This window comes from Morone saxatilis, unplaced genomic scaffold (genome assembly GCF_004916995.1).
Source record: "Morone saxatilis isolate NCDOM2014 unplaced genomic scaffold, NCSU_SB_2.0 Contig19, whole genome shotgun sequence".
NCBI lineage: Eukaryota > Metazoa > Chordata > Actinopteri > Moronidae > Morone > Morone saxatilis.
In genome coordinates, this window is record NW_023339751.1 from 5,493,001 (window position 1) to 5,506,192 (window position 13,192).

At 38.3% G+C, this 13,192-nt stretch overlaps 1 protein-coding gene across 6 annotated transcripts in view; it reads left to right on the plus strand.

Moving 5' to 3' along the window:
* Positions 1-5,052: 5,052 nt before the first annotated feature.
* Positions 5,053-13,192, plus strand: part of lyst (lysosomal trafficking regulator) — a gene marked incomplete at its 5' end in the record, with an annotated part of 45,175 nt that continues 37,035 nt past the window's right edge. For all 6 annotated transcript variants that reach the window (XM_035663288.1, XM_035663286.1, XM_035663287.1 and 3 more), the window contains 2 exon segments: positions 5,053-5,144; positions 9,740-9,938. In XM_035663288.1, coding sequence (XP_035519181.1) covers positions 5,053-5,144; positions 9,740-9,938 — 291 coding nt within the window.

The window sequence follows — 13,192 nt, forward strand, 5'->3', positions numbered from 1 at the left end:
CAGAAAACAATGCTGCACATCTACATTACACAACATTTTGCGTCATGAATCGCTACATAAGTGGAGAATTATGGAAACACTTCAGTGTGATGAACTTGTTTAATTTATTCTGCAGTAATTTGGTCCAAACATAAAACGTGTGCAGTCAGGCTCTGATCGTGATGTCTTGTGATCATCACACATCCTGTCACCAAAGGTTGTTGATCATTTTAATTTTATGTAGTGTGACTCGCATGATTTCCTCACATTGTTCACCAACACGTGTATTTAGTGAAGTCGCATCGTTAGGCGTGTCTGTCCGCCACAGGACTTGTTTCACATCTGCATTTTATTGTTCGGTCCTTAGTTTCAACCTAACACCTACTTGCCCCCGGTCTCCAGAGCTGTTCCACACGAATGGCTGAATGAATGAATAATTCATTTCTCTCGTTCGAGGTTGAGTCAGACTCCAACCGTTGCTCTGTCTCAGCTTTTTCCACCCTGTGGCATGTTATTAAGTCAGATCTCTCCCTCAAAAACACACTCTCTCTCTCAGTTCACTGGGGAAGAGAAAGGCCAGAGCAGGCTGGCTTTATTGTAATTTTGACCAACACCAGCTTGCAAGCTATCTCACTGTAATGAAAACAATGAAACAGAGAGCAACACACTTTCATTTCCTCTACCGTATGCTCGAATAAAGGTCACCGCTTGTGACAGTGTGGACCTGACACTGACAAAAAGACAAACATGCTTCTTGACATTCTGCCGTGTGTCTTAATGGGGAAAAAAGAAAGTTATTTGTGGTGTTGTGTGAAGCCGCCCTGCTCTCTGACTCGTAGTTGGTGAGGAAATGCGGAACGTTAGGGGCTCCTCATGATGCTCATCACCCAAATGTCAAATTAGATCAGTAGGGATCTCAAATCGGAAAAAACATTGCATAACCAATGCCCCACGTCCTCTCTCACGAGGACAGGATCACATCGCTTTCACTGCCTCTGCCAAGTTGTAGTCTACTCAATTATCCAAAGAGAGCTTGAGAGGAAAGTCTGTACCAGTGAGGGTGACTCAGCCGTCAGACTCCCATGACTAGGCCTCCCATGATTGCCATGTTGGATAAAGGCAGTGTAAAAGACACAGGTCACAGTCGCCACGTCCGAGCAATTACGCGAAACTTCACTCTGACTTTCGGTAATCGAACGTCCATTTCTCGTATGCGAAGCCACCGTCTGACAGGAGAAAGAGTTAAAACAAACAGGGATGGGATTTTTACGGATTAATGAGGAATTCCGGATTTTACGACCTGAAAATGTGACCCACGTGAATCAGGCAGATCCGGGAATAAAAATAGTTGTCTTTTGGGGGAAGGGGTATGAGAGGACCTAAGGACATGGGCAGGAGTTCTTGAAGATTTTTTTCCTTTCAAGCAACATGTTCAACAAATGAATGCACTTGTCAATGTCTTTGTTGTAAACTATGGGTGCTGAGTCTGTCCATTTTTAATTATTCAGCCTGTTAGTTGTGCAAAGTGCATCTGCAGTAGACTTACTTTCGACCTACCTGGACCATACATTATTAAAAGCAAGATTGTTGTTGTGTTCCTCAATTCTGATGACTCTGTGCTGTTTGTGTCTCCTTTATCATTCGACTTGGATATGTATTCACGTAGCAAGTTAATTTCCCTTTGGCCAGGCAGCCCTTGTACTCACACAGCAACAGCTAACCAGTAAAAGATGAAAGGAAAGGTCTGCATCACCAAAATGTCAGATTATATTAAATTAATTATTCTATCAACAAATCATAAAATAGCTAGAAAAAAATACATCTGAGTGGCAATACGGGCAACGCGTAGCTGGACGTCTCAACCCCCCGACAGCCTGTGTACGTCTACGTGACAAATGAGCAAATAAAGAAGTTCATCACTGCAGAGGAAAGGTCAAAGCTTTCTTTTTGTTTACAGAAATGTGTTCTCGGAGCTTTGCGAACTGTTGATTTCCCCTCCGAGCTGTATTAATAAGTATTGGCAGTCCCTCCATTATCAAATCACTCCGGCTGGTTTGTGCCGAGTGCATTGTAATATTGGATTAGAGCCTCAGAGGAAAAAAACAACCCCCTTTCTGGGAAATTAGTGTTATCGTGAACCACTCAGTTTCCCTTTCCCATATGTGGAATACAGCCACATCAGGTACACTGATAACACAAGGACAAACCGAGTCATTTTAGATGCTCGTTTTGGGAGATTAATTTTAATAGACTGAGTGCACAGCTCCAGCGTAGCTCCAGGGCTTATTTATTAAACTAATAATAGTTTTGGCAACCTTGAATCTTTGATTTCCTGCCAGTCACTCCCCCTGTTTATCTTTGCTGTCATCTGTTGCTGCATTTATTTCTTTCACCTTTATGTTCTTGTCAGCTTTCATGTTTGACCCCTGTCCTCTCCTGTCCTCTCTCATGATCCATGCATTTCTTTTTCTTCCTCTTCCCTTCTCCCGTGTGTGATGTTGTCCAGCCTTCTGGTGTGCAGTGACCCCCACCTACCTACCTTCCTACCCACCCATCCCCTCACTGCTTGGGTGGGTTGTTGCCTCAGCTGTTGAAGTGTCACCCTCTCTGCCCCTGCTTGACCCTGGTGAGTGTGGTCAACTCTGCACCTTCATCACCTGCAACTTGAAATGTTAGGACGCCTGACATGAATATCTGTGTTCATCATCTTTTAAGCTGTGACAGAAACAAATGAGCAATATTACATGTTCGCTGGTTAAATCTCTTTCATTGGTTGCATCTCTTCACAGTGCTAGAATGAAAACAAAACTTGTTTTGACGGTTCTCACACAGGAAGGAAGTTGACTCACCACTAAACTGTACAACAGTGCCAGAAGAGTAGCCTCTCTTGAGGTCCCTGTCCTCACCGTGACGGTTAGCGGCAAAAACCACGGTGTGACAAAATTGAAGGCACCTGAATAACCGATTAAAAAGGTTTCCCTCCTGTTTGTTAGTCATGGAGTACGAGAAAATCAGTTTTCACAGATATGCATAGCTGTAGGGCTTGTAGACTATAAAGAGAGCTGTAGATTCTGCCATATTTACTCTTTTAAAGGGCTGTTTTATGTCACTAACTTTCTGCTCTCATGTATGTAATGCTAATAGAAAGAATTGAGTCTATGTTCAAATCTGTGTCTGTGCCGCTGAATGATTCGGTGTGGTGTCACTGTGACATAATGTGGTTGTATAAAGATATCACTGTGTCCACATTTCTCTGGAGCTTCTTTATGGGGAATCCAAGTGTGCAAACTACTACTGAGGTGCAAGTACACTTAAATTGAAAAAATAAAGATATTATGATGTTTGTTGATGAGTAGTTCTGGTTTTAGGCTGCCTATAAAGCAGAGTGTCAGTGTTAGTTGATGCATATTAGTAGTTTATTTTTATGTTTCAGCTCAGAGGTCTATGTTGAATGTGTTTTTTCCTCATAAAACATAAGACAGTGTTTTGGCTATTTTTAAATCCTGCATTGTTTACATCCGAGGATTCTCCTCCTTCACAGCCTTAGTTACACTTCTTTGGTCGCTACCGCCACCGTCAATCAGTAGAATAGTTTCGATACGATCGCCAAATGTGTGTACATTCTTGTGAGTGTACGTGATGCAAACAAAATAGAGACGCACTTGAACAAACGTTGTTCTGTATCGCTACTAATGGTCGAAAACTCAACAGTGTACCTGTTTTAAAGTCTGTAGCACAAGATGGATATATTTGTTAATGGTGTTAATAATAATATGCTAAATATAATTGTATTTTTACCAAGCTTACTTTCTTTTCTAATAGTGAGTTGAGGTCATGTTTTAGTAGAGACTCAAGAAAGAAAATGTTTTCATATTCATATGTTGCCTTACATTTAAAGGACTAACTGTAGTTGAGACATTTAAAAATCCTTACTTCTTAGGAATCTTTTGATAACAGACTAAGTTAACATCTATAGCTAATTGAGAAGAGACTGTTGACTGTTAACAACTTTCCCAATGTAGGCATTCCTTTGTAACAACAACAACAACAACAAGAACAATAATACCAATAAAACAAAACAAAAAAACCTATATAGCCCTCTAATTTGAGTTAAGTTTCTGAACATGCTGTTCCAGGTTGTTTCCTTCCTTGCCATAATAGGTCAGACTGTGTGTAATGTGACTGGAACTGTGCTTGTGGTGTCTATTCTTTGGATTTGTGACCCAGACGCTCAGCGCGGCCACATCAGTCGGAGATCGGCGTTCCCTGAATGAATCCAGTCAGTGGTGTCAGATTAGCGGAGGCGTAAAGCTAGCTCCTGTGTGGTGTAAGGGATGGCAGGATGCTGGCATAGAGAACTGCACGTCTGTATTAACACACTACCCTGGAAGCAGTAATGCGGTTAAAAGCGGTCAGGTGGCTTGTGTCACTGTTAAGAAAGTCCCAATTGTGTTTTTCAGCTCTGGTGGTGAGAGTTTCCTCCTCTATGGTCAGGCTCTGACCGCAGCACTGCGACAAGGCTGATTTCATCTTTCTTATGGTCTTTGTATCCCCAGACTCAGGGAGTCTCCAGTACTAGGGCTGTCTATCAGATTATTAAGTAATGAGCCTTCACTTTTGAGCATGAATAAAGGGAGTTTGTTCAGAGATTAAAACATAATGTCTGAAATATGACTTGTGGTTCTGTGAACTGAATTTTTTTTGTGTGATTTTGATTTTGTGTGTCAACGTATAATTCATTTTTATTTTTTAATTTGTATTCGAATGCATGCTTTTGTATTGGGATGTTAGAGAGGAGAAATAAAATGCATCTGACCTGATAAATCAATATTGGAGCAAAAGTCTGTAATGACATTAGGGGATGTTACATCACTATCTAATTGACTGTGCCATCACGTATAACAACTACAAAACATAAAATGAGTTGGAGTAATGTCATAATGCGTTATCAAGTAAAAGAGTACTGTTTTTGTCTAGTTCATTTTTCATTTCACTTCTTCTTAATGTGAGTGCAAGTAATAATCTGGCTTTGATTCATGTCTCGTCTGTGTGTGTGTCTCTCTCTGTTATCAGGTCAGCCTTCAGGGTCTGGAGAATTTCCTCTGTCTCTTCCACTATGTGCAGCATCACCCCAACCACAGCACCAGAGATGCACTGAAATTCTGGTAGGTCTCATTATTATTTTAACATCTTTAACTGTGATGGAAGTTTTGTCTCAGTAAGAGCGGCTCACACACAACTGTAGCCTCAAAGAGTTTTAAATTGACACCTCCAGGACAAAACTGGACTTTAATAGCATGGTGACTAAACAGTGCAATGAATAATCTTCAGAATTAAAATATTTGATGCTATTAAATCATTAGTGATCAAACAGTATTGGTCAGTTTTATACATCTGAATGTTTGCGTGAAACTAACACCAGTTGTGACATGGACTGTGTGTAATACCTGCAGTTACTTTGCTCTTTTATTAATGTCTTTACCAAAGAAAAGTAAAGTTTAGTTTAAAAAAAAAACGTTTATTTTCAGCATTTGTATGTCCAACCACTATAGTAAAGGTTGGAGACATTATGTAATCATGATGCATTAGCTGTTGGAGTACCTTGCTGCATAGATTTACATATTGATGTGGAAAATCGTGGGGCATTAGCACCTCAAGTGCCTCTTGTTTGTATTCTGTTCAGTGTAAATAAGTCACACACACACACACTACATAGAATTAAGTGAGGGCATTAGCATTCGGGTGCTATGTGTTCCCTCAGCTGAAAAGTGATTCGATTGAATGGGTTTTTGGTCAAAATGCCTGAAATAATGTCCTTGTTTAAAGACAAGCTGAATGGACTTTAATGTTTCGGGCTGTGAGATAAACCATTAAATCATCCCTTTTTCTTAGTTTTTCCAGCTTTTGTCTGCAATAATTATCCCGTAGCTATCAGATGTTGTAGAAATTGAACAACAGCGGGTTTGTCACAAGATCCTCAAGTCGTTATACTGTCGTAAACTGTCTTTTAAGGTGTTATTTTATATGGCAGATTTTAAAATGTATGATGTTTTAATTGTAGTTTGTTTTAAAATTGTCAGTTTGTAAGTGAGTTAGTGTAGCGTTATGAATCTCTGAAACATGTGTTAATCAAAGAGTTTCTTTTGGCATCAATCAAACAATAAAAACAAACATTATGAATTCAGTTGTCATGTACAAATCTCAACTCACACAACTTGTCACAACTCATCGCAGTCCTGGGTGACAGGGACATACTGCTCATCTTGTGTGTGCACACTCTCTTCATTTCTTATTGTTTGCAGTAGAACCAGATATATTGATGCAGTTAATTGTGTGGATAAACCATGTTTGTCTCCATGACATAATTATACACTCACTTGCATTGTACACACAGGATTCCTGGTTCAAGACGCTGTACGGTGTACTCTTATAAGAGCATGGTGCCGCTTACCCAAGCAATATTTGAATATTATACATTGCTTAAAGTGTGCTTTAATTTCTTTCTTTAAACTTTTTGCTATGACAAAATGAAACCTATACTTCCTTACTTTTAACCACACGGAAAGGGACAGAGAGAATAAAGCTTCTACTGTGTAATTAACTCAGTTGGAGTGAGGAACATCCCAATAATTGGCCAGAGGGGAAACGCAAAATCTGTAATCTGCAGGAGAGAGATGTGTTTTGCAGCGGGGTGATATCATGGAAACCATTATCTCTGTTTACTGAGTCTCTAATCACTGTCTTGTGGTAATGATAAAACGTGGCACAAAGCTGGTGGAGAAATCAGTCAGAATAATGTTTTTCATATTTAACAAGCAAATACTGTGTTTTTTTTTTAAAAACTGTAGGGTATTTTTTATTGTGTTATCCTTCATTGATTTTTTTTTCTTTACATTTCTTGGTGATGCAGCTTGAACTGTCAATATGTCAGCTGTTTGTTTTGAAGGCATTGTATGATTTAATAATATATTACATAACACATTGCTCCTCGCCTCCTAGAGTTGATGAAGTCTGTGTTTTAGCCTTTGGAGATGAAGATGCAGTATGAGCTGTTTGATCAAAGCTTATCTTTTGACTGAGGCTTGTACTGCATCTGTGTCTCAGATAATACAATACAAACATTATCTTTATTATATATATTATAATATTACACATTAAGTAGTCAAACTAGGGTGAGAAATAGTATTGCAAGGTTAGATTTGCTCTGGTTTATTGAAACATATATAATACATAGTTACATACATTATATACATATATAATTTTCCTTTCTGATCGTTGTTTGTACTGTATGTATCTGTATCACCTTCATTTTAATAACATTACAAAATGTAGACAGGCTGGAGAGATAAAAACAATTGTGATTTTGTGCTAGTTTGAGTAGGGATGCGATCAGACTTGCTGATAGCATGTCAGAGCCTTTTTTAGATGTGCCTCTGGCCTATTTGAAAGTGACCTGTGATCTAAATAAGCTCCACTCAGTGGACAGACATCTTTCACCCAGACGAAAGCGAAATTATCACGGTGAGCTTGAATTGTCACTGAGTTTACAGTGTGAGATACTTAGTAGTAGAAGTTAGATATGGCTCACATTTTTTTTATATCTGGATAATAATAAGAATATCTTTCCACCGTCAACATTTTATTATATTGCAAACATATGTATAATTACACAAAATACAACATTAATTTGGACAACATTTTTCAGATCTTGTGCCATGTACGTAATGTATACGGTTTCTATCGGTCTGTCTCAACAGAGAAAAGGTTTTAAAGCTCGAGTTACATCCTGTACAAAGGTGTTTTGGTGTCTGAGCTAAGTATTTACCCCTGTGTAGGAGGAAAAATAATTTATATCAGTGGTGTAGAAACTGTTCAGTGACTCCTTAATAGAAGTAGAAGAGTGGAAACTATTTAGCATAACGTGTTTAGCCAGTTATTTTTTAGGAACCTTGTGGTCTCAATTACAACTAAGAATAGAGCTGCAATAAATATAACAATAGAGTAGATGTCAAATTTGAAAAAGGCCTGGTTTGTGTATAATTGTGTACACATCTTTATGGAATTACTCTTGACAGATTTAGTGTTTTTTGGAAGCAACTGAGCCTTGATAAGAGGCAAAAATAGAATTAGAAATAACACAAGAATATTCCTCTTGCAATATAGCGCACTTAACTCTTTAACAAGCCTCTTTCTTTGCTCTTTTTAGTGCTTTTTCTAGTTGTTCCTAGTTGGCCTTTTTGAGCATTATAAAAAATTCCCAGAACAATTGTTGTAGTACAGAATACAAAGACAGTTACTGTGAATAATGGTTGATTACAGAGGTCTTCTACAGGGCACTGGGGGCTTGTCAGTATTCACAAGGCCAGTCCCCTCACCATGTGACATCACATGCTTTCATGTGATACGCTGATCTGCTGCGAATCTGGAAAGCTTCCATTTGAAATTCCAATTTAATGGAATTTGTGCTGGAGAACAGAAAATTCAGTCAGCAGTCGTGTGAGGAGGTATGCAGATACAGCGAGCAGAGCTGCAGTCATGCTTGGAGAAAACTCAAGATGACTGGAAGGAAATTGTTCAACCCAGTAACGTTTGGTAAGATAGGAACGACTATAAATGTATGTTACAGAGGCTAGTGGCAGAAATATGTGCTTTAAATCTTATTACCCAGCAATCCTCTGCGTATTATGTTTTTATTGTGTTGTGTTGAGTAGGTTCGCATCAGAGCAGTACCTAAACGGCAGAAATGTGAACGTGTACAAGTGAACACTCAGTTATTTGGTTTCTGTCTGATGGATTAGTTATGACCTTTGTAATCGGGGTTGTCCTGTGAAGGGGCGGTGTATCTTAACCGCTGAATGGAGAGAGGTGTGAGCTGTGTGTTTTATTTTCAGACCTACAGTTTATTGTCAGTTACATTAAGAGGAACACGTGGTTGTGGCAGACATCGAATACTAGCTTGGAGGCACTCTATGAGAAAGTCAGCTTTCTTATTTACCTTCAAGCTACATGAGTTTACATTTCAAGACTATCACGTATGCATAATTTGGCCAGTAGTAGTTGTTTTTTCTTATTGAGATGGACATTGTACAACCCAGGCTTTTTTTATTTTATCTCACTGTACTTGTATCTTTCTTATATATTGACCCTAATGATTAATGTGATTAAACAGCAGATTTGTCACGCTAGTACAATTACAGATAAAATCTCAAGCATATGTATAATCATCATTGAACTAGATTTTACACTAAACTGTTTTTTCTTTCCTAATTGTTGTTCATATTAGACATTTATGCTACCTCAACATGCTATCGCAAAAGGTATTGTTGCTTTTAGTGTGCATTAAGTGAGCTTTAAAATTGAGCAGACAAAACATGTTGTGTTGTGTATCTGCTACTTCCACATTCTGTATATGCACATTTTCCTTAAAGGTTCTTCCATAAACTCAGTCAAAGACTTAATGCTCTTTAAACACCTTTTAATTAAAAGGTATCATTGAAAAATTCCATAAAACCTGGCAACCCTTCATTGAACAGGCAATAAATATCCTCTAAACTACAATAACTAGACTATTATGTGGCCATTAAAGTCTGTGAAGGTGATTTCACTTTTTTAATTTTAATTTAAAGTAAGATATTAAAAATCATGCAGCTACCCAGACAGATTTTTATCTTATGAAGGACAACCTCACAACCCTACAAGGTATTATAAAGATTTGATTGTGGCACAGTATGTATATAATGATCTGTCTCTTGTGTTGCAGCTCAGACATGAGTGGGGCCAGTAACACACTGGCGAGGGAGTTCTTGACTGATGTACATCAACTATGCAGTGCGGTGGCCCAGAGAGCAGAGGCACGGGAGGAAGATGAGGAGGAGAGTCACATGGTGGCACTGGGAGAGTACCTGGTCAGGGGACGGGGCTTCCTGTTGCTCAGCACCCTGGACTCCATCATTGACCAGGTGAGGATGTTAACAAAATAATCATGAAAAAACATAAAGAATGAAAACATTTTTAGCAACAACTACTGCCACAAACGTATCTAAATGCTAATACTGTGGTTAAATTCCATAATAGTCACACTAAGCTCACATTTTTTAATTAATCTAATACACTTTTCTCATGCACCCGTTCAATATCAGCATGACAAATTCAAATGTTTGCACATAAGCCTATGCAACCTCTGCTGCACCTAATCTCCTTTCCATCAAAATTAAATTGCAGACAGAGTTTGCAATAAAAAAACAACAAGGATTATGGAAACATGAGACAGACATCAGCTGGTGAGATTAAAGGAGTATTTAATGACCACAATGCTATAAAACCTATAGTGAAAATGTGTTATGCAATGGTGAGATGCTCTATAATCCTGTAAAAACAAGATGGACTTGATTAGAACATAGTGTTTAATTTGAGTTTGACATTTCCACTGGAGTTTTTCAATCACACGAGGAGATGATTACAAATCACTGACTGGATTTGAACTGAGAATTGAGAAACAAGATGCCCACTTTGTTTTCTAGACACTATACCCACCACAGGGCCAATATTGTCTCTGTATTTGTTTAGTGGCAATTTAGGCTGCCTCTCTACATCTACATCTGGTGTAACCATTACTTGCAGGGTGGTTATATCTAAAGAGGAAATTGGCCCTGCCCACGCGGTTTGATTTTCTGATTGATTGCAGAAAGTTGGTCTCTTCATTCTGTTGCTGCTGCATGCAGGATGTTGATTCTGATATGCAAATCTATTTAGAGCAGCATTATCATATCACTTTTCTAATAGGGTGTCACCTCATATTTATATCTATTCTTATTATGCAATACGCAAAATCTCTCGGATGTGGTTTGAACTTTGGCAAACGTAGCCACTCTGTTTGGCTCGCATCTAGGACAGTGAGTTGTGAGCACTCTGTTTAGATGTTAAATGGCCTCACAGAAGCAGGTATTGTTTGCTCTGTTAACTGGCTCTGACTATATACTGTATTTATCTGATCTGTGAGTGTTTCTGGGTCAAGTAATAATTTAGATGTTCCTATCCTGAGTGAATTATACGGGGTTCACGTGACAAGTGGAGCGCTGTACATAAAAGGTCAGCGTCAAATACAGGACAAAGCAATATGACCCCTAAGGGTTTTTCTTCAATAGCTCCCTGCGTCAGACATGGTGTCGTTTCTGAGTTGTGCATCAACCTACATATAACATAATGGTTTAATGAGATTTTAAGCGATTTAATGCTGATTATGTAAAATTATCTTCAAAGAAAGTACAACAGTGACATCAAGAGACAAATGGAAGTGTGCTATAGTGTGTCAAAGTAATTGAGGTGGACTGATAAAGTAAGAAAGAAACCATTAGCCGTGGTTGACTTTCAACAATATGTAAATACTGATTTGTTCTTAAAAGCGTTTGTAGTCTGCAGAGAGAAAGATGTGGTCAATAAGCTCAGTTATTTTCATGCCAAACTGTCTTTTAAAGAAGACGACGTTTATAATCCGCTTACGTGAAGTGACAAATTCATTAGTGATTGAGTGATGAATATGACGCTGTGTGCCATCATCTCTGAGTCTTCATACTCTTCATATCTTTTTGCTTATTTCACACACATTCATTGTATTTTCTCTTTTTAATGGGAGCTTTCAGAAAGAATTTAATGCATTCATGTGCTAGTCCATCACTAGCTCCAGCTGTGTGTGTCAGCTGTGGCCTGAATGAAGTCAAGCCTTCAGTGGCAATCAAGGCCGGCTACTTTATAAACATTTATTAGTGGTATACTTTATAAGAACTTGTGGTTTGCAAAATCAGTTTCCAGTCATAAATTTGTGTTTTACTTTAGTTGATATTTCTCTGTGTTTTTATGGTTTGTTCCACTGTGCTGTGAAATACTCCCACCCAGTGCCACCCGATCTGCCAGTTCTGACACTGTTAAGATGACTAAGGCCTAACCCAGTAAAATGTTCTTTATGTAATAGTAGCAAGATTCATATTCTTTACATTAGTAAAACTATTCCACACATAACCAATACTTATAGTTATGTAAAAACATTTAATAAAAAGGTCCCATATCTGAGGGGGGAGCTTTGTTTTGTTATTTTCAACCGACCAAGTGTTAAATGTCAGGCTTCTGTCATCTCTGGGTACATCATCCACTGAATAATTCAAGTGGCAAATGCTCAGCTACAACCAGATAAAAATATGTCTAAACTACAGTCAGAGGTGGTTGGAGTTAGAGCGACACCAATTAATATCTGTGAATTATTACTTATGCAGGATATCAGTATTGGTGAATTCTAGGCTCCGATCAGAATAAAAAGCAAAAAATGTACAGAACCGAGAACAATGTTCAAAAACTAGGTAATTTGCAAACAGTGTCACTATTACATAGTTTGTCCACCAGGGAGCATTGGCAGGTTTATTTTATTTTATGTCCCGCTCAGTATGTATCTTGATCATAATAAAATAAAGATTGTTTTTTTTTTAATGTAATTTCTCCAAAAAACGAGTATTAGTCTCACCAATCCAGTATTAAATGAGCAATAGTAAAAAGCTGTAAAAGCTGTAATTTAATGGTAAAAGTATTCATGAAAATGGTAATAGTAAGAGAGTATCTAACAAAAAGCCTACTTAATTTAATTACATCTAATGGTGTAGTTGTAGCAGATCGCAACTTGCTCGCATCACCCTAGCGACTCAAGTGCGAAGGAAAAACTACGGTGGCTACAAAACGCATTGATGAATGCCCCTACCTAGATCCAGCGTTTGGTTTGTCCCTTCTGCAGCTCATTCTGAGGTAATAAAAACCTGATGGTGAAACTGCACCAAATGATAACGATCATTTCAATTAAGTGTAACACAGTGTGTATTTTACTGTGAAAATAAAATACTGTTTTACTGTGCAGTTTTGAAAAATCAGCAAGCTGGTCGTTTTTTAATTCACACATGAAGGAGTAGGTTGATTGTTTTTAATTAACACATGGAGGAGTTGGTTCTCTCTCTGCTGTGAGGTATGCCCTGGATAAACATGAGATCCACAAGGTCTTGGAAGTAAGGCTGTCATGTAGACGCTACATTGCTTACTGACACACTTGCACTGAACACTAACTAACTAGTTAACTAAATGCGCACAAATAAAAAAATAGTGGGATGAAAACATTATTTGGAAGATTCTGATTCAAAGCAACTTTTAACGGTGTGAAATTCTAGTAGTACGAGTAGGA